This window comes from Myripristis murdjan, chromosome 3 (assembly GCF_902150065.1).
Source record: "Myripristis murdjan chromosome 3, fMyrMur1.1, whole genome shotgun sequence".
Lineage (NCBI taxonomy): Eukaryota > Metazoa > Chordata > Actinopteri > Holocentriformes > Holocentridae > Myripristis > Myripristis murdjan.
In genome coordinates, this window is record NC_043982.1 from 27,336,948 (window position 1) to 27,364,003 (window position 27,056).

The 27,056-nt window shown below is 39.2% G+C and overlaps 2 protein-coding genes across 3 annotated transcripts; one reads left to right on the forward strand and one right to left on the reverse strand.

Moving 5' to 3' along the window:
* Positions 1-11,225: 11,225 nt before the first annotated feature.
* Positions 11,226-15,680, reverse strand: phospho2 (phosphatase, orphan 2). Of its 2 annotated transcripts, none has more exons than XM_030048644.1 (4): positions 15,585-15,680; positions 14,682-14,753; positions 14,075-14,169; positions 11,226-12,468 (listed from the first exon to the last, which is right to left on the reverse strand). In XM_030048644.1, exons 2-4 carry the CDS (start codon positions 14,750-14,752, stop codon positions 11,903-11,905), a joined length of 732 nt encoding a protein of 243 aa, XP_029904504.1. In that variant the 5' UTR covers position 14,753; positions 15,585-15,680; the 3' UTR covers positions 11,226-11,902. The 2 variants fall into 2 exon arrangements, with proteins under 2 accessions (XP_029904504.1, XP_029904503.1); XM_030048643.1 differs by having other exon boundaries at positions 15,352-15,619.
* An 829-nt stretch (positions 15,681-16,509) lies between these two features.
* Positions 16,510-26,217, forward strand: LOC115356983 (synapse-associated protein 1-like). Its single transcript, XM_030048298.1, has 9 exons — positions 16,510-16,852; positions 17,651-17,769; positions 17,965-18,031; positions 18,757-18,830; positions 22,698-22,837; positions 23,319-23,482; positions 24,325-24,374; positions 24,505-24,661; positions 25,132-26,217. Exons 1-9 carry the CDS (start codon positions 16,630-16,632, stop codon positions 25,260-25,262), a joined length of 1,125 nt encoding a protein of 374 aa, XP_029904158.1. The 5' UTR covers positions 16,510-16,629; the 3' UTR covers positions 25,263-26,217.
* Positions 26,218-27,056: the final 839 nt, after the last annotated feature.

Below are 27,056 nucleotides of genomic sequence, written 5' to 3' on the forward strand. Positions count from 1 at the left end.
CACCAGACTACAGAGCAGCTTCTTCCCTCAGGCTGTGAGACTACTAAATGCACCATCTGCACTCCTCCATGTTTAATAATTTTATTTTTTATACAATCAATTAATCAGTCAAGAGGGAACCACATTTTAATTGTTGTATAATTACCAATAAACTTCCTTGTATCCTTGTATCCTTGTATATCAATATTGAGGTATTCAGTCAAAAGTAATGCGATATTGATTTCGTCCATTTCGCCTGGCGCTAACTAGAAGCAAACATAAACCTGCTATTTTTATTACACTGTAACCGTCAATCAAGAAAAACAAAATTATATTAAATTAAATTTAACATTGTGTCATTACTGTTATATACCGTTTTTTGTGAATTGTGTTTATTATATGTTGTGATTATAATGATTACAATAATATGTGTATAATGCTGTAAAGATGCTGTAAAATCAGTGTTGGGAGTTATTTTGTAACACGTTACTTTGTCATGCATGACTGAAATCTGTCATGATCCCTGTTTGGCCTCGTTACCCCCTGTTTCACAGTGTGTGGTTTGGGTGTGTCCCTGTCACCATTTGAAGCAGCACACCTGCCAGTCATCATACCATCCCCACCTTAATGTTTAAACCCTGCAGGATCTTTGAGCCGTTGACTCTGCCACAAAGCCTTCAGCTACACCAACCAGTAACACCACTTCACCTGAGCCTGTCATCTCCTCACCATTCCAGTTTGTTCTGCAATAAATCCATGTGTTTCATCATACCTGCATGTCTAGTCTGCATTTAGGTTTGTTCTTAAATTCAGTATTCACGTTACAGTTACTAATCAAACAATTATGTCATTATATGCATTGTGTAAGTTCTTCAATTATCTGCATAATGAGCAGAAAAAGAAATCATCAAATGTCCCTTGAATGCACGCTTGCACACGAATCGCCTAACCTCTCGTGACTTTGGTTAGAGTTGGTGCAGGAGATAGGAAAACAAAATGGCCTGGTCGTCTACAGCTTTTGAGGGGTGGAAGAGATGTGCACATTACCACCAGTTTGCTGTGTAAAAGAACAAGAATGTGATGGCAAAGTTCAAACTGTGGCCAGGCCGGAAACAACAACTATCCACTAACATGTGCACAATGTCAAATATGTTCATGCAACTGCAAAGGCAACATGCAAACACAAAACTAGTAGTGAAAGACCCCTGGACTCAGCATGATGCTCAAAAAGCATAATGCATAAATAAGTAATGCATTTCTTTGTTTTTAAGTATCAAGTAATGTGTAATACATTACTTTTTTGAATAACAACTCCAACATTGCTTAGGACGCCTTATAAAGTGTTACAAATATCTCTCCACCTCGACCTCCCACACGTCACATGTGTTGTAAAATCCGCAAGATATGGTTGTACAGCCAGTAATTGATGCTTAAGCATATTTGTTTTAATTTTGAAAGACTTAACATATTTATATGGATGTTTTCAGATGTGGCTTATATTCGGGAAGTCTGTTCATTTATTTCAGCTTAGCAGGTGGACATACAGTTAATTTACACCTAATTTTTTAAAGACATTTCATAAATTCACTTGAAACTTGTTTGCCAATTGCTTTGGAAACAGAGCTAAATAAATTAGTGTGTGTATGTGTCTGTGAGCGTGGCAAGTCCAGTCCAAGTCCAGTCCAAGTCCAGTGGCAAGTTAAATTCACTTTTTTATTTGTAGAATATCTATTGCAATCTATAACAATGTTATATGCTTATTCTACACAAACTATAAGTACAAACTACTTTGGTATTTTTGTCATATACAGATATGCAGTGAAGACTGCTGGGTAGTAATTGATCATGTGATGAGATGATATGCTAGTGTAGCACAAAATCTCAACATCATGACTGACGAGTGGAGCATATATGTAAGCTGAGCGAGCAGTCATGCCTCTCAAAAAGAAAAGCAGCAATAAGAAAAGACAACACACACACACACACACACACACACACATTGTGATTGACTGTCCATTTTTCCTCCACTAATTATTGCATAATTAGGAAAACAGTCTTGAACAAATTACTTCATTACTGTAAGTGAAATACTGTACAAATGATTTACTCCACAAGATGACACGTGCAATACAGGATTTTGAACTGCAATAAGGACACATCAGTGTGTGTCATGATTGTTATTGCTATGAAAGTTTACATCGCCAGCAACAACCATTTCTCCTGACATTTCAATTACAGACATCAGCTGATGAACGTATCTTTGTTCTGTGAAGCTGACAGCAACAAGCAACTGGTTAAACTGACAAAAACAGTTTATCCGTGTCAAAAATAAACTTAATGTCAGCTATACAGTAGCTTATGGGTTAGTTATCTAGCAAGTCGTCTGCTATTTTTTTTTTTTTTTTTTTACTCATACCATCCCAAGTAACAGCTTTAGGTACATAAACATTCCAGCTATTGTTGGCTGAGTAGTTGACTTGTTGATTTGATTAACTGTCTGTTTATGTTATTGCTGGTCAGAGCGCTGACCATGGTGCTGATAGCTTTGTCTTTGCCCTCTCTCTTTCCCAGTATAATAGGCCAGTGGCTCCCAACCCAGTCTTCAGGGACCCCTGTCCTACAGGTTTTTGTTGCAGTTCTACTCTTGCACACCTGATCGATTTAAAGGGCTTCATGCTGATTGGTTAAGACAGATCTACCTGAACTGGGAGTGCATGAAGGTGTGTGGACCTTAATTGGATCAGGTGTGCAGAGTAGAGCTGAAACCAAAACCTACTCTAAAATCCAACACATTGCTGGTAAAATATATAAATGTATTCCTACACACACCAACTTATCTTGTTATAACAAAATAACTTACATTGTCCTAACATTAAAGTTTATGTTTTAATGAGAAAAATATCTAATAACCTATGAGGAGACAGTGTAAGGAGAACACATAAACTGGAATGGCTGGTTTGAACTGATTAACTGATTAAGTTCGATTTCATGCTTGGGTTGAGACATGGCAAGATTCTACTGTTACTGAGCACGATGGTTGATATCATGGTAATTATGCATACAAGAAGGATTTCAGAAGAAAGAATAAGTCTGTCTTGTACTGCTGACTGCAGTAGTTCATGAGAGTAACAGTCACAGGGAGTTCACAGGAAATCCATCTCTACCAACTCATACCGTGAAACGCTTCATCTTAAGATACGTTGATGTGCTGTTATACTGAGAAAAGGTTTCATTATAACGTTAAAATATCTTGTTATAACAAGAAAAGAAATCATTCTAATGTAGCACTGATCCCCTTTTTTTGGCGTGGCAGCAATACACTGCCATAGATGTTGGGATATCTCAAAAGACTTTAAGGAATTTGGCCTTGATGGCTTAGTTAGAGTTAGGTGTTAGGAATGATACACTCAATATTTCACACCTGCCCCATGTCCAGTTTCAGCTTGTGAGGTGAATTTTTGAGAGAAAAGGCACTGGCCCACATCCGTGACTTATCTGACATAACCGTGAAGAACAACACCTCGACACCAGGTCCGAGTTAACATTGACAACCCCCGATGCACAGGACTGGGTGGCAGGAGCTGTCAGACTTGGTCCAGCCTTATGGAATCACCTCGTCCCCTTAGTCTTTATGTGTTGCAACAAATTGAGGCCCTAAGTCCTGTCAGATAAGCTTCATTGTGGGTAGTTACAATGGGGTTGTTAGGAAGATAGGGCCTGTGGTGAGGGCTCTATATGGATCACAAAACCCTGCAACCCCTCCCCTGCATCCCCAATGCTATCCCAACCGTCAGTGACATTTTACTGTTAGTAATTTATTGTTAGGCAAATAAATAAGAAGGAGCTGCTCTCCGTCATGCTCACCGAGCCAGGTTAAGGTTAGAGTCAGGTTATGTTGATCTTATTCCAAATGGTTAAGTTTAAGGTTTAAATTGGTCTCAGTGTAGTTTAAAGATGATTAAAGGTCTGAGTTTGGTTAAGGTTAGGGTCAGATTATGGTTAGAGTCTGAAATTCTACTTTAAAAGGGTTAAGGGTAGGATTAAGGCTCGTTTTTGTGTGTGTGTTGGGGGGGGGGGGGGGGGGGGGGGGGGGGGGGGGGGGGGGGGGTGTCTATAGTCTGCATTCTATATTTTTTTTGTCTTTTGCCAATCACATATCTGTAGATGCTCCACTTGTCAGCATCTACCTTGTGGATTCTAACCATTGTTACCACCTGCCACACAGTTGCTGAGGCTTTTCCTGCACCTGAAAAACAAAGCAGACAGGATTGTGCTGATTTGCTATTCATCAAGTTTAGATCACACTAAGCCTGACATTCAGTGTAATGCTTAGATTCATAACCCAGCAGTTAAAGGTCACAATGAAAACATTTGTGAGCATCTTGCTTCTGTAATTTTACAGATATCTTGTTTGGAGAGAGAGAGAGAGAGAGAGAGGTAATTTTACTTGACAGGAAAAGCAGAGACAAAATAGTATTACTGGCTGAAATTTGGAATGGGGAAGGGATTTTTTTTTTAAACTCATTGTAACTTTAAGTCTCTCCTGTCCTCCAAGTTTCAACTCGATCATTACTGTTGCACATCTAATCTAATTTAAGGCAATAGACATTCCTCTGTTCAACCAAACAGCATTATGCCTTTTAAATTAAATGGGCATGAGTAGACTGTGGGTACTTGAGAATTGGATTGGGAGACAGTCTAATTAAAACAATACACAACTGAAAGATAGAAGAATACTTGTGCAAAACAGCACTGTGCTACACACCTTGCACCATATCAGCTACAGCCATCCATTTCCTATTCAGTGGATCAAGCCTTTCTTGTGCTGTGGCTGAACGTCCTCTGTACCCACTGTAACATATACACACCCACATCAGGACATCGAGCACTGGCCTGCAGGAAGGTGATTATTTTGGGATATTTATGAAATCACATTTTGCCAGGGTTGTTCCTGCTTTCCACAGTTCAGTTTGCATAACAGTTTGTCTTGAAAAAAGCTGAACTGACTCATGGGTGAAGTGCTAATTTAGACATACACCAACATTTCAGCACAAACATGTTGAATGGGGCTTTGAGTGAGGCACTGTAAAGATTATGCAGCATTGCAATAGAAACCTGTTGCATGTGGCTTATGGAAAAGTCTGTTATTAGGCCAAGCACTGCTCTTAATCAAAAGTAACGGTAAATTACAAATGTGTTTGCTGCAAATTTAGTGGTGGAAAAAAAAAACAAGGTTCATCACACATATACAGGTAAAGTTGAGGCTGCAGTGCCATGGTTTTCAAATTTGGTACAAAATCGTACAACCCTACTTTTTAAATATACAAATGTAAATAAACTTAAAATTCCATTTTGAAATCTAATTACATAGTGAAGTAGTTAGACAAAAGTTGACTTAGATTACAACACTGTGGCTAAAATACCAAATAATAAAAAAAAAAAAAGTGAAAGGAAAGTTTCCACAAAACAATAGTTGCTAGTGAAGATTCCAGTTTGTCTAAATATTACAATCTCCACACTGAAACAAAAGCAGTGGTTGACTGGCCAGCTGATCTCTGACCTACTTGCTAGCAGCCTGCAGCCTTTTTTCCAGGGCAGGACAGGCGTGCAGCTGGGGCAAAGCCAGCACGCCCAGGCCGTTTTTCACGTCCAGCAGGCGCACCAGGAAGGCCTTGCTGGCTCGTTTTACTGCTACAAACTGCAGCAGGTCAGCAGCCTTCAACAGGCTCTGCACATTCAGCAGAGAAAAGGTGAGCCTGGAGGAGTAGATGTAGTCACCTCCACTTCCGGCATCAGTGGCCTGGAGGAGAGGAGAGGAGAGGAGAGGAGAGGAGAGGAGAGGAGAGGAAAATGGGGTGGGAGAAAGGCAACAAAGACAAAAGGAAAAGGAGAAATAACACGAACAGTAGTGAATAATAAGGGGATTGATGAGGAGGAGAAGAGTGAAGAGTAGTGGTTAAGAAAAAAATGAGAGAAAAAGACAAGGGGGAAAGTTGTGGAGAGAAAGAGTCAGATAATAGAGGGGAGCAGTAGTCATGTCCTAAAATGATGCAGGACTCTGGGTCAACAAATATCACCTTGAAATTAGAGCAAATACAGCAGGAATGCTACATCGCTTTTGGTGTCCAAAGATGTTTAAAATGAGGTATTGTGTGAGTTCAGGCAGGGCACTGAAGTCTGCAAGCATCACAGCTGATCAGCTCTCAGCTGTCTCACACATTCATCATCAGTGGCTTACTGACAATTAGCTGATTGGCCCAGCTGACTAGTTATCCAATCACATTCACACAGGTGGTCAAAGCGGTCTTCATAAGCTTCCAGTTTTGCCCGTTCGCTGCTGATTTCATGCCACACTATGTTGCAAATCCCTCCACCACCCCTACATCCCCCTGCCATTATAATCATGCTTGATCATGTTGGCTAGCTATGATTTCATCTATGTCCATTTCTATGCTGTGATTGTTATGATTTATTATGAAGGGAGAATTGTTGTTTCAGCAGATTCCTCATGCTGTGAGGAATCTCAAAGCTCAAACAGAGGCTGTCTGCCAAATATACAGTTACAGTTTCAATAAAGGGTTAATTCCTTCATGTCAGTGTCTGACTGAACTGTAGTTGGATTTTTTTTTTTTTTTAGACAAAAGCACATACATAAAAAAGGGAGTTATTTCCAAGGCTCCCCGAAATTATATTTAAAAGACTTTATTCCATATTGTTAAACACATTAAAAATAATCCAATGAATTGCAGCCATATTTACCCTGCTAATTATGGATGGTATGGAACATATAAATGAGTAAACACTGTAGCACTCCTCATTGGGCCAGTCACTTTGAAATTGCTGCAATGGTGGAATGTATTATTCCTCCATATGAAGGACAGACAAATGAATAAAATGAATGGAGGATGATTGATTATGAGCTGCATTGTTGTTTAGGGGTAGATAAGAATTGCAGTCCTTGTAGAGTACACACAACCCTTTTCCCAGCAGCTTTCTCAACAGCTGGACATGCAGAGCATATGCTTCTGGGTGACAGTCTATCAAGGACCCTGAGAGACTGTCTAGTCCATGTTTATTTGTAGTCTATTTTTTGGTAATACATTATTTATGTCGAGAAATTCTCTTACCCTGCCCGTAACTCTCTGAAGGACACTGCAGCTTGGTAGATATTCGCTGACCTGGGGTTTGAACCTGGGCTGTCCGGTTGAAGGACTCTCTGTATTTAATCGTCAGGCTGTTAAATTTACAATATGTTGTTCATACAAACTGGATAAAGTGCCTCCAACAAGGTGTTTGTGATTCTGCGAGCTACAATATGAACATTTACTTGTTGTTACATTGTTATTCCATATTTTATTGGTGTTGCCGATGGTAAAGCCCTGCTTTGCAATGAGGCTTGTATACAAATTTGCAAGTTTCTTCAGCAAGTAGTGTTGTTTGTATTAGAAATGAAGCTGGATAATACACTGGCAGACAATGGAGGTGAACAAAGGATGATCGCTTTGGGAGGTCTGAAGGAATTAAACCATAGGGCTTTTACACTAGCATAATGCATCTGTGGTAACTCCCTCCTCCCTTTCTTTCACACCCTCAAACAAATCTTACGTGTAGAGCTCCCCGGTGCTTCTACGTGATGCTTTTGTCTGCAGAGGAAAAATATTGAAGAAATATACAGACATGTCATGTAATGGTTTAAAACACAAACCAAAAACAAACAAACAAAAAAAAAAGTTTTTATTTAGTTTGTATATAAAATTGAACAGAACAGGGGCTATGCTGTACAGCAAAGCTGATTGCTCAAAAGCAGGTGGGTTTGGAAAATCACTGAGTGGAAGAAGAGTGGAGGTCACTACTTGCATTTAGCCTACTGTGACTGAGTAGCTTGTGTACTTCTTGTGTACTTACATTCTTTTCTGAGTAATCTAATGTCAGTAATTTTACTTCAGTTGATTTTTTTTCTTAGACTGTACAGGGAACAGATTCTGTGTCCTTCTATAAGTATGGCATGATAAATTGGAGCAATGTAAACTGACAAACTTCGATAAACCTGTGATAAATTTGCCTGCTTGTGAACTTTATTTTGCATTTTAAAGATTTCCCAATTAAAAGAAACATGTTTGAAGTCTGCCCTCATGTCTTTTAATAATTACATGGAAAGGATAACACATAACACATTTTAATACTGTAATTTTTTCTTCTACTTAACAGCAAAGTAATAATAGTAATAATACACATGAGTGGTATATTTTAGTAGTCTGTCCACCGCTGCTCATATGTGAGTATGGGGAATGTAAGTTAATGAGTTGCTCTGAGCTGTTATGTCATCCTTCAATTTCGTGTGCAAATTAGACAGATGCCTGCTGAAATCAAGAATTGCTCCTTTTAAAACTGCATTAACACTTTGTGCATAATAAATGGTCTTATGGTGATATAATATACTGTATATACATGCATCGTCTGTGGTGCTGAATCATGGTGTTGACTTTCTCCAACAGATTTGGTTTCCATCAAATATAATTATCTTGTTCCAATAACATAAATCGTCCACACATTAGCAAAATTATTTAAAACTATTATTGCAGAGGTAATTGACACAGGCATGTATTCACCTCTCTAGAGATAAAATTCAATTACAAGTTATTTCTGTAATTAACACTCCAAACCGCATTTCTATAGCCAAGCAACTGATGGACTATGGCTATTTCACCTTCTCAACAAGAAAACATGTTGTCTCCCACCAATGCTCTGTCCTCCCCACACACATTTTGGTAAGTACCACTGTTGTTGTTGTACCATTATAACATAAATAAAAGTAGTCATCTTAGGTAGAAGACGAGGTGCCATACTTTGGGGTCTTGGGATCAGTCCCAGGACTTGTAGAAGTTCATAGCCTTTGCAGTTCTGTTTTTAAGTGGGACTTTAGGAAGTTGCCCACCTTGAAGCCTTTACTTCTAATCAGTTTTCTTCTGCAATAAATTACAGGTTAGACTTCCGTAGTCATTTCTTAGTAGCAAGGAAAAGGGGGAGTCACACATTTCATGTTATGGCCTGGTTTTCCCCTTTACTAGTCTCACTGTTCAGGCTTGGCTGTTAGAGTTTAGTACCTCAGTTTCTTCCTTTAATACTGCAAGCCTCATGTAAAGCTACCTCCCCCCTGAACAGTGAGTTCTTCAAAGTGTTGGACCACACCAGGTTACAGCTTATGATGGACCTCTTTCTGCAAGTTGTTGCCTTCATCCTTCTCCATGTCCCCACTCAAATCCCCTTCCACTTGTGCCAGTTCAGTAATAAGTTTTTGCTGCTGCTTTGTTACCCTCACATACCCAAACAATTTGATGCATAGGGTCGGTCCTTCTACCAGGGAAACAATTGATTTCTGCTCATTTTCCTGCTGACAGACACTACAACATTTGGTTATGTCACCAGTGCTCCAGAACTGACAAATACTGCCAGGATAAGTTTGCCTTGAGGTTAATATATTGGGTTTACCTAGCCGCTGGCTGAGGTTTTGGGATGATGACAGCCCATCATCAGCTGCTTCTATAATGAATTTAATCCGAGATGCAGTCATATTACATAATCCTTTCCTAACTTCCACAACAGGACCAATCTAGTTTTATCTGTTTTTCGAGCCAATCTTTTCCCCTCCACGCTCTCAGTTCAGTTGTCCCTGCATAGCTTGAGAAACCACAAGGGACTTTTAGTTGCTTCCCTCTGGTGATGTAACTGTTGAATTTACTCTGCAACAAGTTTATTCTTCTGGTTTAATTTGCCTGGATTCGATGAGAATTTGGGTAAAACCTAACAATACATTGATGCCACAGGCATCAAGAGGTCATCAAAAAAGCCAATTAATTTCTTACAAAACTGAAGACCTAGAGAAACTTGGCCACTGCTGAACTTTATGTGGCCATCATATAATTTTCACTCTTCACTGTTTCTCCACGATCATAATTTTGTTTCAAATGATTTGTTAGTTTTGCTTGGCATTACAGTTCCTCCTGGCAAATGAAAACTGGATGAGAAGTCGAGTAAAGCCATTCCAAGCTTCCCAGTTACAACTTGCATTTCAAAGACTACAAGAAAATGTGGGATTGATCGCAAGCTTGAAATAACTTTTTTTTTTTCTTTTTCCTGACTATATCCCCTAAAAGGCTTTGGTGGGGATATTATAAATTTTGTCTAACCACCGCCAAATCTGCCACCAAAAATCCTGACTATGAATTTGATAATAAGGAGATAATTTGAACGGCGTTAATTTAAATCTTTTCAAATTTGCTGTGCACATTCGTGACCTCTGGAAGATGAATCCTATTGATTTTGATTACCCCATAGCCTTTCATTGGGAGCCACCATCCACCAATCTTTCTTTCAGCACCACCATCAGGCCAAACTGTCAGTTTGTAAATAAAATAACTCAAAAACTGTTTATTCAAATGGCATCCAGCTGCAGACTCAGCAAACTGTAACCCTCTCTCACTCTGCAGCCGCTAGATACTATTGGTTTATTTGAATCTTTTCTAAATTGCAGCGTATACTTCTGACCCTGAGGGCAAGAATCCAATTGATTTTACTGATCCTACGACCTTTCCTCTTGCACCGCACCATCACACCAATCTCAGGTCATTTCGGGCATGTGCTATGCTATTCAGTGTCAGCATATCCAGTTCATGCTGCCTAATTAGTCCTCGCCAGCTAGGAATGTGAACATGATGTAACGTTATGTCAAGCAATGGCACAGCAACAAATACTTGTCCAAATGTTTATGTGCAGTGTGAGAGGCTGTAATCGCAGTGTTCTGCAGCTACAATCAGTCAGTATAGAGCAATTCATTTGGCTTGATGAGTGTCAGTTGTGAATAAGATTGCTCCCTGGAGAGGTGTCAGTTTGGGCAGACTGGTGTTTCACAGAACCAGCAAATTGAGCACTTTCTCTTTCAATTACTTTTATTCTACTCACAAAACAACTGCACTTTTTTGTTTAGTCATACCAAGTAGATTAATGATGAAGAACTTTGAGCAAGTTGCCTCACAATAGTGTTGACACATCATCCACTGAATTTATTTACATGAACACTCATTTTCCCTTAGGATCTTGGACAAGTATTCTAATTATGAGCTGATGCATGTAAACACCATATCCTGTTAACCTGGTTAAGTTCTTTTTACCTTGGCTAGGAGAAATACTTTTCATGGTTTGTACAAGCTCAGTTTCATTCGCATAGTAAGTCAAGGCTGGACAAGATCTCATGTCTGGCGTTCTGAGTAACTTTAATGTTCTGTGGAGATACAATGGAAGTGATTCTTGGTTGTCAAAATACAATTTATATAAGTGTTAAAAAAATGTAAGCTGGTCCAAGAAACCTGTGGTAAAGGAGGAAATTCAATTTATTGATAGTTTCATGAATGCATGGATATCCTACAGTAGCATAATGGTGCATATAAACTGTAAAGTGCTTTGAAAAGTCAAGCCTCTGTACAAATCGATTTTATTATCAACTAAGATGTACGCCACTGACCAAAATACTTTGCACATGTAAACGTAGACATAAACTTTGTGTGATGTTTTTCAAAAAATTCCTACCTCTACCTCAAACTCTGACTCAAATTAAATCCTGAAAGTCCAATCACACTTTTAGCAGTTTCAGTTTAGTAATGTGGATTATAAAAGATAAGAGAGGAATTAAATGCCCAAACACAATCTGTTCTCAAAGATTCATAGATGAAAGAGCATAATTTGATCATTCAAGTTACATATTTTATAATAATAATAATCCTTGTCAGATAAAATCTGGTGGTTTAAAATTAACTGCATTAACTTATAACACATAAAACTTTTAAACAATTACAGTGAGGAGTACTGTGCCTCCTGAAGTGCAGACTCCCTCATTTCATTTAGGACTGACAAGTCAATCAAGCCTCGACTATGACTGCAGGCTTGCTTGTAGTTCCTGCAGGATTTCACTGCCACTGCTCCAGGCAACAACCCGAGCTCTCAAACTAGTGTCATCCTCTTGACCTTCCAGTTTGGCCAGCAGTTTCTCCAGTGTGTAGCCTTTCCTGGGCATCACAACATCATGTCCTCTCAGACAGGAGGTGGGGCAGAGATCGTTCCCACCATCTCCCACATAAAACATGCGCTGATATTCCACACCTGCCTCCGACTGCTCCGACAAGTAAATCTCCAGGACTTTTTTCTTGCAGAGGTTGACGGGACAGCGGGCACATTCATGAGAGTGATAGCACTGAACCTCCATGTACCCACTTTCATTGAACTTAGCCGGGTTGGTAAAAACTCGATCAACAGCAGACTGGACTCCTGCAGCGTGCAGGATCCACTCTATAAATATGGTGTTGGAGTCTGAGATGACTATGCAGTCGATGTTGCTTTTGTGCTCCGATATGAACGTCAACAAATCTGTCATTCCAGCAGTGAAGGGGATGGTCTCCATCACTGTGCGGACGCTGTCGGGGCTGACCTCCTGCTCTCCTGCATGACAGTCAGACAGAAAGATGGAAAATGGGGTAAGTAAAAGGTCACAGGACTTAAGGAGGTAGGAGGACAGCAGTGAAAAGTTAATTTACCCCTCACTCTTATCAGTGTTTTCTCTGAGCTTTTATGCAGCTGTGGTGCTTTTTGTTGATAGCTCTAGTTTGGTCCCATATCTGTCACTGTTTGGATCTAAAGTTGTTATTTTAAGTTATGTTAAAAATATCTTTAATCATAATATATTCACAACTTCTTAAACACTTAGACTTGAACAGTAATGCTAAATTACAATGTTTTTTTTTTTTTTTTCATTTCACATTTTCTCTTGTTGTGGTGCACCGCTACTAATTGAATCCAGAGGAAACACTACATCTAGTAGTGTTGTCATGATCACCAAATTTTCAGTTTTACTTTGACATCACAGCAGAAGACTGAATGTGATACGGATTTTTCAAACCTTCAAAACTGTCACCAGAATAACCTCGACAAGAAGTAAATATGAAGACTGGAATGTGAAATGCATGGTGTTCGCCTGGCTTCTGACATAGCCCTGGAGCAGTAGAAGTCAAACAGCTGAAAGCATTAAGCAGCGTCACATAGGTAAACTGGATCATGAACTCGATCTGAGTCCCCAAACTGGTAGACAAACTGGTGCCAGCAGCCAAATGTGGAACCATTTCACTTTCAGAGCTGACAGGGATGGACACCCATGAGAGTGAAACTCCTGCTGCAAAGTTGCCCAGATCAATGTGGTAGCACAAATAATTCAAATAAAGCCAGGCTGTTCTGTGACAACGCCAGATAGTGATCGAAGATCTGAGGTTTCTTACACCCCAACAGCAACACTAGATTTATTTCTTCTAGTTTTATCTCTTCTACCCTCCTTTATTTCTCACAGTTACTGACAGTCAGTCCTTTAAAAGCCCTCTTGAAACTTACTTTTGTGTAGAGCCATTTATAATCTTGGACTTATATTGTTCATTTTCATTAATGTGTACCTGTTGCATAGATAGTCCATTTTTATGTTGTCATGTCTGAATTTATTTGTTACCTTTTACCGATTATTAGAACTGCAGTATCTTCTTAATTTTATAACTGTTTCACTTAATTTATCTTTGTGCTTTATGTTTGTGTTTATTCATTTGTCTTTTGATTCACTCTCATTTGTGAGGCACTTCTTAACTCTGTTTTGAAAAGTGCTATATAAATAAAGCTTAACATTAATGTTGTTGTGATGTCATTAAGCACATTATTCATATATTGTAAGACAGGAAGGACAGACTTCCTGTACATCTCCCCATTCCTTTAAAAAAAAAAAAAAAAAAAACTTCAATAAATCAAATTAATAGAACTGGTTTTAACATTTCACATTCACTAAACAATTTCATGAAAAGATGTAAATTCCCAAGTGCCAAACATTTTCCAAAGGAACATTTCTACATGTATTCATTCACAGAAGCATTATTAAAAATATATTTTCAGGATTAAAAATGTCCAAATGACTAACTAAAGGAAATTTGAACATGAATGAATGAATAAATGAATTAACAAATAATTGAAAAAATGAATGAATGAATGGTTTACATGCAGCATAGTCAACACTCACCTATGTAGTTCATCACTCGGCCCATGAACTCAGTCCAGTGGCCTTTTCTGTAGGAATTCTTCAGCGAATCCGGAAGTCTCTGATCTGGAAGACACCTAGGAGCAGGTGAAATAAATATGACCACAACAGACAGAAACAAAATGGTGCCCCCTTGACGGAGGACACCGTCTGGGCTTCAGCAGGACACTCAGAAGGCCACAGAGGGTGTACCACAGAGTGGATTATTATACTGTAATGTTTTCTTTGTGATATTGTGACTGCTGCAACAACATAATTTCCCCCTCTAGTGATAAGGACAGTACTCTATCTATCTACATGTCTATCTATCTATTAATAATTACCATAGCTGCAGGCTGAGTTTGACGCTGCCTGTAATGAGCAGCTCCACCATAATGACAAATCAATATCATATTGTTTGTGGTTCTCAATAGCAAGTATGTAGTGTTGTTATTGTACTGCATGGTATCACTATGTAGTTCTATAGCATTCCTATTGAGAGATTAGTAGATTTGGTGTGATCTAAAATGTACTGTACAGTTTCTGCATTTCTGCTTCATGAGGAATGTGTACAATTATGAATGAATTATCAATTAACTGGATTATTTACCTAATCACCCACGTGTCACTGTTGTCATCAACGACAGTGTGGTCAAAGTCAAACACCACCAGGTTCTTCATTCTTCACAAAGACAAAGACAAACAGATTCAAGTAAAAGCATAAAATAGGTTAAAGGGCAAGACTCGATGGCAGTATGAGGGGAAAACGAACGAAATAGATTATACTAGCCCTAGAAGGCACTAATGTCACTTCATTCTTGGCAGTAAGCGATGTGGTTATACGAAAATTATTAGGCTATGTATGTTTCGATTTAGCAAGGCACACGCCGTTCCATATGGAGCACGTCACCAAAGTCCCTTCCAAAAAGTTGTCAGTTTACTATTTCCTTCTTAGCAGCAAAGATACATCCCTGGGAGAACATGTATTAAGATCTCTCAAAAACCCTTAATGCCTTCTTATACATTCGGTATACATCTCATATACCAAACTGTCTTTGTTACAGTAAAATTTCAACTTGTATAACAGGACACTCTGATACTTTCACTATCGCACTCAACTGCACTATCAGTTCCATCTTAACAGGCGGTCTGGCGGGGTGACCCGATTGTGAAAGTGGAAGTTTTTGTAAAGTTTAGAGCTGCTCCATGAATCATCTAAGTGCCGATAGTACCAGATGACACAAGTGACTGGTAAAAGATCTCAGATTACGTTTTCCTACCTTAATGCGTTGGCCCTTAAGCAGGAAGATTAAGTTGCCGGGGTTTTTTTTTCAATACAGTTTGGCACACTGCTCTCTCCATGCACGGGAATGTCGTGCGGTAACACAAACCAATCGGATAAGAAACTGGACTAACGATGTAAACAAATAGTCACTATCATTTCTAGACAAGACTTCAACATACAAGGATTAGCTAGAATTGAAATTTTGAATGATGAATGGGGGTAACTGACCTCTGCCTGCCAGTTACTTGGCTAGCGGTGCGTCTTCTTCTTGGTTTTGGCTAAAACTACCGGGGCTCACCAGCGCCGCTCGCTGGTGAAGTTTGATGCGTAATTTAAAAGCGGAATGATTGTTGTTGATTCTTTCTCAGAGTGTGAATCCTTCAAGGACTGTCCTGAGAGTGATAATTTATGTGATTGTGGAAGCAGGAATTTTCTGTGGTCCCTAAGAGCCAAGCAACATAAAACCAAGCCTGCAGTTTATAGCATAAATGATTAATTTTATTGCTGCTTGTCATCATAAAAAATGCAATAAAAACATTGTTTTAGCTTGATGATTCTTTTCTTATGCATTTTTGCGTGCTTATAATTTGTTATTTGGTATTAAGGAGTCAGAAGCTGTAAATATGTAACAGCTACATTCATATAATTTGGAAATAAATGGTAGCTATAGTTTTGTTTGTTTGTTTGTTTGTTTGTTTCCTAAAATTGCATTCATCTCATCTTGCGTGGCATCTTGCTGGTTTCAGATTATTTTGAAAGAGTCAACACTTAAAAGTCTGTCAAGTCATTTCAGTTGTGATTTCTATATCAAATCGATGTATCGTTAAAGAGTTTTTTCTGTTGCAATTGCAACAGAAAATGTGTTGAAAACCTGCATAAATTTGCCACGAAGTTTTTAATTTGATAAAATGCCCTAATTAAAACATGAATTATGTTCCTGTGACATTTGGCACAAAGTCAGTTTTATTTTTTGTCTCCTATCAAAGGCACATGTGTGTGTCGACAAGTTTGCTATGCGACTTGACGAGTTTGACGTTTATGGGTTGCCACCAAAGGCTGTATAGCACCTGCACACCTGCACCTGGAGGCAGCACTACAAAGTACTGACCACTAGGTGGCAGTAAGACGCGTTCCACAAAAAAACAACAGAGAAGAAGAATTCCTGTCGGTTCAGTTCCTGGTTACGTCAAATGTAAGATCCTGGGAGAGCACAGAGCCCAGAGCATTGTTGTTTTTCACATCCAAACTACACTCTTGCTTGATTTCACCGAAAATGTTGAAAAACTTTGGGTCTTGGTTCGGCTTGGAGAATGCAGCCTTTCCAAAGAAGTCGGATGAAAAGGAAAACTGTGTGGAGTCCGTGCAGCAAGGGGAAGAAGAAGAGGAAGAAAAGGTGGTTCAAGCCCAGAACGAGGTAAACAAACAGCAGCCAGCTGAGCAGCCAGCAGAGCCAGAGAGCAACCAGGAAAAGGAGCAGCAGGGGAAAGGGCTGAGCGGTAAGACAACACCTGTGTCATGTCAGCAGGCTTTTATTGTGTCTCTAACAACCTTGGCCCAACAGCCTGCTGCCACTGAGGTGTTTTAGGGTTTGGCAGCAAACTAGCTAAGCCACGGCCTCGCTGTCCGTGTTGAACCCGCACACACACTGCTGTAACGTTATGTATGTCTTTATGTAACCTGTCATTTTGGTAGATGTTCTCATTTAAAATACCTTGCACTTACTTATGTTTAAACCTCGAGTCATGACAGTAAACAGTCTGACGCTTTCAGGTATGGCACCAAGAAAACTTTAGCTAAGAGTGCTTTAAAACTGCAGCTAGTCATTAGTGTCACTGTCTACTAATTTATCAGCCATTAATTTGTCAGTAAATGTGTGGTATTTATATGAGAAATCACTAAAACAAGAGCAGCAACATCCAACACTCTCTGTACAATTCCTCACACCAACATAGCTGCATCGTCCTTGCAGAAATATTGTCCAAAATGTGAGTTTCGGCCTTTGCGTAACCTTGAACTTTGACCAAGATACTCCAAAATTTAGTCAGTTCATCCTTCACTCATTTCCATGATATACACACAGATATTACACATGCATATGTACAGATGAATCTAATGTGTGCTATTCCGATTTTGCCTTCTTCCACCTTTTTTGTGTTTCTTGCTTTGATGTTAACTTTGATGTCAACTTCCGCAGTCATTTGAATTTTTTCCTTCGGGGGATCAATAAAGGTAAATGTAATCTTATCTATCATTTTTGGCTGCTAATCTTGCATTTCCCTCTTCTTTCTTTGAAGATTACATTTTCAGTTTTGCCTCCAGTGCCACCAAGAAGATTTCTGAGTCTGTGACCGAGACTGCTCAGACCATCAAGAAGAGCGTGGAGGAGGGAAACATTGACGGCATCCTCGACAAGGCATGTTATGTTATGTTCTTGGCTCGTTGGACAAGTCGTACTGCTTGCAGTTTCAAAAAACACGTGACGTGTGTTGCTGTGTTATGCAGCCACAAAAGCAGCAGCGTGACCTTGTTGTCATTATGAAATGTTCATTGCAAGGCATATGACACAAACTGCATACACCTTGAGTAATGTACGTTTGTCTTCTTGCAGACTTTCCTGGGAGATTTCCAGAAGGAGCAGGAGAAGTTTGTCCAGGAGAAGAAGGCCAAAAAATCAGGTGGCATGAAAAATAGTAACCTTTAGTACAATAATACTGCAGTTGATCACAACATAACAGCCATCGCTAATCAGTCACTATTTTTACATGCACACAAGAAACCTGGTTATTGAGAGTAATTTACATACGCTACAAGAAACAGTCCTGTCATCCCAGATAGATTATAGTCCTTTCATATTATGGGGCAGAAAAAAATAGTACTTATTGCACCTTTAAGATTTCATATGTTTGAGTTCATGCAATTTTTACTCCAGACAGGAAAAGATAGGGAATTTCATAAGGCCTCTGGACAAGGCCTCAGTCTAAAAAATCAGTATCTAGTTAAGTTAATATGATATTTATTTTCCATTGTGTTTGTATTATGTTCACTTCTCCTGCAGAATAAAAGATAATAAGAAAAACCCTTAATAAGACCTCTGAATCTGAAGGATGGAAAATTGGATGGAAAGGTCATGGAAATTGAACATTTTGCCCATGGAAAGTCATGGAGAAGTCAGGGCAATTTTACATCTGACAGCAGGAACATTGCAAGATATTGTAAAAAAAAAAATATTCTTCACCTCTTCATGTCTGCATTCTCCCATTGAAAGGTAATCGTGTATGTGTGTGTCTGAGAAACAACAAAGGTCTGTATTCAGTATATTAAATACTCTCTCTGATGCGCCACTATGTCTGATGAAGGTGTGTGTTTGTATTTGTGTGTGTGTGTTGGTGTGTGCGTGCAGATGCAGCGGTGCCTCCCTGGGTTGGCTACAACGAGGAAGAGACAATCCAGCAGCAGATCCTCACTCTGTCTGCTGTAAGTAACACGCTGAAGTTGTAGAAATGTACCAGCCAGTACATGATAATGCAACTTTGTGCTGACAGAGTTAGTTTGTTTACTGGTTCGTCAAATAACAGAATATTAATCAAGTATAGTTTTGGTTCTCAGCTAATCACTTGTCATTTTTCAAGTAAAAAAAAAAAACCCTAAACATTTGGGATGTGAAGTAGTAATTCAGTGCAGAACAATTATTTTTTAAACTTGTTTATTGAGAGTGGATCTCCTTATGCCCATATCATCAGTGAATACAAATATCAGAGTTATTGGTGAATATACAAATGCAATATGAATTCCACTCGACCTGGTCGGACGCTTTTTCTGCATCTAGTGCCGCAGTGAACAGGTCTTCATCACATGCTTGTGTGGAATATAATGCATTAAAGAGACATCTGAAGTAAAAAAAAAAAAAAAAAAAAAAAGAATGTTGATTGAGTGCATCTAAGTTCAGCAAAGATAAAGGTCAGTACCAGCCCACACCTCGGAGGTCTTTGACCTTCTGAGGAATGACGGTCATAACTGCCTCGCATATTGTTTGTGGGAGTTCTCCAGTGCATAGTTAGACGAGTGGTAAACAGTTATGCAGGTGTGCAAGGATAGTCTTTGACATATTTTTTTGAAAAATTCTGCAGTATAGCTGTCAAGGCCCAGAGACTTGCCATTCTTCAATACTTAAATTGCAAGTGGTACTTCCTCTCAGGTTAGAGCTTCATTTAGGAAGTCTGTGTCTTCTTGGTTGAGACCAGAAAGACTGCAGCCATTTAAAAAAAATTGAATATAAATAAGGTCGTTCTCAGAGCTGGGACGGTATACTTGCTTATTAAATTTTACAAAATGGTTGTTGATTCCTTTAGGGTTATTGAGTAGTTTCCCTGTGCTATTTCTATTACTCTATAGAGTACGATCATTTGTCAGTTTTTCTGAGTTGTCTTCACAGCCATCTGTGTGATTTTCCCCCTTCATTCAAAAATGCTTGTTTCATATATAAAATGGATTTAGTTATCTAAATCCATTTAGAGGTGAGAATTTTATTATATTCATATTTTAGCAGCAGGATTTTGCCGCACAATTCTCTGGAAGGGTTTCATACATTTCCTTTATCTGTTTTTTTTTTTTTTTAAAAAAAAAGCAGGTTTTAATTTTGAAAAAAAAAAAAAGTGCGTTAAATTACAAAATCTGAAGGTATATCATTATAGGCCAAGGTCTTGGCTGTTCAGCAATGTACCGGTGCAACCTCCTCATTTTGCATTTTTTTCATAAAATAGGTTTTTCCAGTTATTAGGCTACTTTGTTTTTGTCAACACTGTCACCGTAATGTTTTTTTTTTTTAATTTTAAAAACATATTTTTGTATTAAAGAGACTATTACTTTAATAACTCAACAGCACCAAAGAAACATATTGTAAGCATATTCATTTAAAACAAATATAACTGCCTCTGACGGTGGTGACACTAATCTGACGGTGGTGACAGTGGCCTCATTAAAACATACATTTCCAAAATTTATACCACTCAAGTCAATGGCTTCTTGCTTAACAACTTTATTTCACTATTTGGTACAAAAAATAACAATCCTGAGCCCTGTTATAAGCATTTTTCAGACTTCAGTCATCACCGTCAGACAGAAAACCTGACGGTGGTGACGTCTGACGGTGGTGACAAAAACCTCCTCTTTCACATGATAAGCATGAGTTGTTCACATTAGCCAGCTTGTTTTCACCCTGTTGCTACCTGCATCAGACCTCTTCTTAAAAGGAATACATTTATTCCATAATCTAATTTAATATTTTTTATACAGTCCAAAAATATGAAGAGATTTAAGAGAAAATAGAAAACTTACAGGAGCCTGAGCGATCTTGAAGCATGCAGTAGAGCTGAAGGTTTGAAAAGGGATCCTCAGGAATGTAATTGACCTTGTAGTTTTTTTATTATTATTTTTTAAATAAATATCTGACGGTGGTGACAAATATCTGGAACACATTTTGAGTAACCACAAAATAATAGTAAATATTGTTCAAAACCCATCATTTGTAGTTTTTAATACATATTATGATGTACTCTTTCATGTGGTAAAAATATTATTCAATGAAATTATTACTTTTTGTTGTTTGGTTGGTAATGGTTATCTCCTATCCGAGGACAACTGGTTTTGTAGGCCATGGGCCAACATATAATCATTAAATTAATACAAATTAAAAATAAACCTATAAAAGAACCTTACAAATGTGCAAAGGACCCCCTGATTATGCCCTTGATTCTTTTTATTCATTAAAATGTTGTAAATTTCCAACAGAAATAGCATTTTTCTTAGTGGGACGTGATTTATCCAAATTCTCAAGAATCAGTGAGTTATATCCACATATAGTCAATATCCAGCATCAAGGATGTGATGGCATTGAGATTCATTTTGTTATTTTTTTGTTGTGGAGGCGGAACATGGTGGCGTGGCATCTTGCTCCTGTTCCTTCATTCATTCTCTCATGTCAGGCATTTCAGCACAAATATTTCTTCCATCATTGTCAGAATAGTGTCAGTGATTACTTGGTATTAATTTTGGATGAGTAAATATTAAATTAAGTGCTTATTGGTGTGAAATAGAAGCAAATAGGCAGGAGCTCTTAGGAAACGTGACCTACTCACACCCCTGTAATTAGGTTTTGTGATGAATTTTTAGCTTTATTGACTACAAATGAACTTTAATTAGCCATAGGGCTTTTTATATTGATTTTTGTTCTTACATCTCTCCCCATGTCTTGATGAGCTTTTCTCAAGTGATGATGGTTTTATTGTCTTCTGTGTCTTACTATGTTTATACATGAAATAATGACAGGGTTTTTGTATCTTTTTTTCCTGTGTTTAATTGTTTGTTAAACTCGATGCTCTGTTCCCAAACAAATTTCCCTGTCAGGGATAATAAAGGTTATTTTAACTTCCTGATTTAGAACGGCCTTGACAGTAAGTAGTGTAAACTGTAAGGCATAACATAATTGGTGAGATGGCTGGAGCTTAGTGACATCCAATATTGGCATTGAGGTAACCAAATTAGGGAGAGTGAGGCAGCAGGTTCCACATTAAAGGTATTTATTTTCACAAGAACGTCCCTTTTAGTGACAGCAAGCGGTGGTTTTGCAGGCATAAGGAGATGATCTTGCTGGTGGCAGAGCAAACAGAGCAATGATATCCTCTGCTACTTATAGGGCGCTGCTTCAGGCAGTTTGATTTCAGCTGAGTGCAGTTAACTCTGGATTGAAGTGGTGGTACTAATTGCTCCTCCCAGAGCTCAACAACGTCATGAGACATGGAAGACTTACACAGTAAACTTTGTGTAAACTAGAGCTCCACCCTGAAAGTCAGTGAGTCAGATCATCTGTGGGACACCCCTCAGTCGATTTGAGAATTCTTTGTTTTTTTCAGTCTTACAAAATGTACAGGAATAACATTTCAGTGAGGAAATATAAATAAGGGGAATCATAAATGAATATTAGTATTCTAGCAGGGCAAGCGCACAATATCCAACATGACAATATGCACTGATAGTTACCGATGAGAGAAGCTGATATTGATACTGAGGGCGCCCAGGTGGCTCACTGTATAAGTGCATGTACCATATGTTAAGGCTGAGTCCTGGGTTTAAATTCGACCTCAGGGCATTTGCTGCATGTCATCCCCTCTCTCTCTTCTGCCTTTCCTGTCTCGCTCTACTGTGACTGTCAAACAAAGCAGAAATGCTAAAAAAAAAAAAAAAAAAAAAACAGTGTTGGTATAGGTGTCTGTTTTCTCTGTGGATTTGTCCTGTCTTGTAAATACTGTAGCAGCTGGGCTGTTTTGTTGTTTGGGACAACTTTAGGATAAGAGGAACTTCCTGCGCGACCCCCCTGCTGGTGTGCAGTTCCACTTCGACATGGAGCAGATGTATCCGCTGGCCACCGTGATGCTGGAGGAGGACCAGCTGCTCAACCGCATGCGCTTCGACCTTGTGCCCAAACAGTCAGTTCTCAGTCTGTGTGTGTGTGTGTGTGTGTGTGTGTGCGTGCATTATTGTGCCTTTTTCTGCGTAGGTGTTAATGCCACACAAATAAAGGTACCATGTGCAGCATTTGTAAACATCAGCATATTCATGTAAAATCCGTTGCAGTACCTTGGATTGCAAAGTGATGCTCAGTGGAGCTTGAACCTCTGCCAGTGTCTTGCAGTTTTCAACATAAAGTCAAAGTTTTGTGCAAATCCACTAATAAAAAAAAAAAAAAAAAACAGGGAATGAAAGAGCAAACACAACCGCTGTCCAACTCACTTGATGGAGGTAATACCTGTAAAGAAATACGTGAATGGCAGAGATGACTGAAACACTGTTACTTCCTTCCTTTTTCTCCCCCCAGATTTTGAGTTTACATCCAAATTATTTTTTGTGCTGTCTCTATAATGGAACGTGTGTTTTTGTGTGTGTCTCTGACATGCTTGTATTTGTCAGTGTGAAGGAGGAGGTTTTCTGGAGGAATTATTTCTACCGGGTGTCTCTGGTGAAGCAGTCGGCTCAGCTCACAGCACTGGCAGCCCAGCAGCAGCAGCAGCAGCAGCAGCAGGGCGACGAGGAGCGAGGAGCCGCCGTCTCACCTGAAGATGTCACCTTAACAGGTCAGTGCTTCATCACAACCCTTCATCACAGCTATCTAGCTGCCAGCATGGACCACTACTAGTGCTGAATCAATCAGTCAATTAATCATTAGCCCATCCACAGAAAATTAATTGATTACCATTTTGATTCTTGATTGTAGGGCTTGGGTAAATATTGTGAAATTGCTGGTACGCCCTTGAAATGCGCTCCATGATCTGTGTAAGGTCAGGTCTGAAAAAGGCCCAATCAATCTTCGCTGGTCCACACCATCCCTTGTGGTCAGAATTCATGCTGCTACCATCAGGGTGCAGATACAGTCTGCCATGATGCAGAATTAACAGGTTCACCTTGTAATATATGTATATTGTGTTGGTATTTGTTGTTGTTGTATTTATTGCTTTGTTATATATTTACCACTGCTGGCTGTGAACCAAATTACCCCTTAAGGGACAATAAAGTTGAACCTTGAACCCATTATAATTTACTCTTCATGACGATTTTTCCTTAGTTTAAATTGTGATATATTTTTTTTTTCCCCTCTGGTTTAGTTAGTTAGTTATCTTAGTTGGGTAGTTATCTTGACCTAGTTATCTTATGTGTTCAAAATAAATACATTTACAGGGTCATAATTGATGTGTTTCTCCTCGCTGGTGGATCATCCTCTAAGCCTTTGTCTTGTGAATGAGAATTCAAAGATGTGCAAAAAGCTCAGCAGACACTGTATGACAAACAAAAAGGAGTGAATGAGCTACCTGGATGCTGCGAGAACGGAAAAGTTTTAGTGAATTATTGTAACTGTGCTATACATGTTTAAACGCCAATGTAAAAGAAAAGCTTACAGCATTGTAATGTTTTTTTGCAGAAAATGTCAGACCAAAAACCCCACCAGTTTCCATCAGTGACATAAAGAAGGTAAGTAGATCTGTGCAGTTTTTGTTTGTGTGTGTGTGTGTGTGTGTGTGTGTGTGTGGTCCTGTATGTATATTTTACAGTTGCGTCAGACAATCAGGAGCTGAGAAAAGATCTGTCTGTCTCACTGCAGCCTGCCCAGGAGGAGGAGGAGGAGATGTCAATGAGTCCCGGTGTGTCGGAGTTTGTGAGCGACGCGTTCGACTCGACGGCCATCGACCAGGAAGACCTGAGGAAAGAGATGGAGCAGCTGGTGCTGGACAAGAAGGGCGACACGCCCTCTCCTGACGGTCAGTTTATTACAGTTTCCTCTGATTCTTTAGGGAAACATTGTTTCTTGGTTCATTACACCACACAGTTGGAAACATTTACTGTACTTATTCAACCGATGTGCATTATTTTGGATTTAAGTTTCCAGTAGGTGACATTTTTTGTTGATATTCAGCATTATTACAATGGAGAGTACATAATCTCCCACTTTGCACATGATTTACTAAAATAATCACTGTGAAGTGATCTACAGGAGAACGTTGGCAGTCCCATTTGTTGGACTGCCGATTTGTTGAAAATTTGGCAGTTTTGTATCTCTTTTTGCTGTGTTTGTATTTTGTGATCGTATTGTACAGTATTGGTACTGAACATTATTAGACAGTACTGTTAGTCAGTACTGGCATCAGAAAGTCATATCGCTGCATCCCTGTTAATTCATGCTACTTTTCCACACCCTTCCCCCTATTTTTTCCCAACCCCCATCCTTCAGAGGAGACAGCAGAATGGGAGAAGGAGCTGCAGCAGGAGCTTCAGGAGTACGAGGTGGTGACCGAATCAGACAACAAGGATGACCAGTGGGACCAGGAGATTGAGAAGATGCTGCAGGCTGATGGCAGCTAGACAGCCAGCATCTGTCCTTTGTCCTGACCTGGCTCCTGGTGGATGACTAGTGACCAATTCTTCACAATTGGACAGAATTTGATTTTCCCCCCAATATGCGTTATGAGCTGTCCACTTGTATCCACAGCAGATACAAATGTGTATGATGAGACACTTCCACCGGAAACATAATGGTAATGTGTAAGCAGGCGGATGGGTGAAGTCCTGTTTTATTGCTCCAGCCAGAGCTAGTTTGTCCTCTTCCTCTCCCCTTACTCTTCCCTCTTCAATAGATCCATGTAGTGAAGAAGACAGCAGGTAGATGGCGCTCCAGCACAAGTGCCAGCTATTTGATTCTGGTGGGAGCCCGTCTGAAGTTGTAGATCTGCATATGGTTTTATCTATCAGTTTCTGTTTGCTGGTGGTTTGTACAGTAAAGTTACATCACAGTAAAGACAAATGTAAAGTTACATTTATGTAAATAAAGAAGAGTCTGACATATTGCACAGTAGCTACTAAATATCCCATTTCCCTTTCACTACATCATCTACTGCATTTTGAATTTCATCTGTGCATGTCTCTTGTTCAGCTGCCCTGCTCATTTGTTTGCATCTCAACTACTGTACCTTTTCACCATTTTAACTTTTCTTTTAATAAACGTTCATCTCTTCTTTATGCACAAAATCAACCAATGAGCTATGGATCACATTTACTCTTGAAAAGTGGATGTAATGAGCTCAGGGAAGCTGCTGATGGAAAGGAGCATCCCTTTGATTTCAAATATAAATATGCTTTTTTTTTTTTTTTTTATGAAGGTAAACAGTATATGCGCCACAAACACGAATTTTGGTGCTTTGATGCTAAGCTTGGCATCTTCTTGTTATTTGTGTACTCTATTGATTCTGTTTATCTTGTTGCTCATGAGTATGGATGGCTTATCTTCCTTAACCATAATAAAACACAAATTCAACCTTAAGAGATATGATAAATCAAAATGTAGTGTCTGACTATCAAAAAGGAGACAAGTTTATTATATTTTCAGGGTATTAATGCTTCTGACTGAGTTTAATCCAGTTCAAGATGTCACATGACAACTGAGAGTTTTACACACCCAGAGATCTCTTACTTTATTTTGGATACATTTCTGCTTTATGTATTGTGTACTCTCTCTAAACTAGATGACAGACATAGCTGACAGGAAGGTGCTGCCACAAAGTGAGCGGGTGAAGGTGGGAAAGAAGAAAGTGGAACATGAAATGAGAGTGGGTGGGTGAGTAAGTAAGTGTGGAATGAGGCAGCCTACATGTTTTGCCGGTAGAAAGTCTGTAATCAAGAAGTTGACGGAGACAAAACACATAGCTGTGCCGATGCCAGTCAGACAGCCAGGCTTGTCTCTACACGCTCACACATCACCGTATGAGAGCGCAGGAAACAGCACTCTGCCAGCAGTAGCAACAATAAAAGGCTATCAAGAGGATGAGACAGAGGGCAACTGCTTGTGGTAGTGCAAATTGGCAATCAATAGATCAATCTATATGATAATGTAACTGCTCGCATTTGTCTCAGTTTCGCTTTTTCTATCTTCTATTTCAGGTGTATGCCCCTACATCTATTGTCAAAAACTATACACAGAATCCTCCAATCCTCAAGGCTGCATGGATTCACACACACACACATATACATACACACAGAGATACACCCCCCTATCACAGCATCACAGCAGGAGTCCACCAGCTGGCTCCTGGCAGGACACACAGTGGTTGTCATGGTGACAAAGCCCAGCAGATGAGGACCTGTGTGTACGTGCATTTGTAG

What these genes read in the sequence shown, in the direction of transcription:
- phospho2 (XM_030048644.1), bottom strand. Translation starts at nt 14,752, where the DNA reads ATGAAGAACCTGGTGGTGTTTGACTTTGACCACACTGTCGTTGATGAC. An exon ending in AGTGACACGTGGGTGATTAG is followed by an intron (nt 14,170 to 14,681) that starts GTAAATAATCCA and finishes ACCTGCTCCTAG; the next exon opens with GTGTCTTCCAGATCAGAGAC. An exon ending in CCGAGTGATGAACTACATAG is followed by an intron (nt 12,469 to 14,074) that starts GTGAGTGTTGAC and finishes ACTGTCATGCAG; the next exon opens with GAGAGCAGGAGGTCAGCCCC.
- LOC115356983 (XM_030048298.1), top strand. Translation starts at nt 16,630, where the DNA reads ATGTTGAAAAACTTTGGGTCTTGGTTCGGCTTGGAGAATGCAGCCTTT. An exon ending in TTGACGGCATCCTCGACAAG is followed by an intron (nt 17,770 to 17,964) that starts GCATGTTATGTT and finishes GTCTTCTTGCAG; the next exon opens with ACTTTCCTGGGAGATTTCCA. An exon ending in TTCGACCTTGTGCCCAAACA is followed by an intron (nt 22,838 to 23,318) that starts GTCAGTTCTCAG and finishes TGTATTTGTCAG; the next exon opens with TGTGAAGGAGGAGGTTTTCT.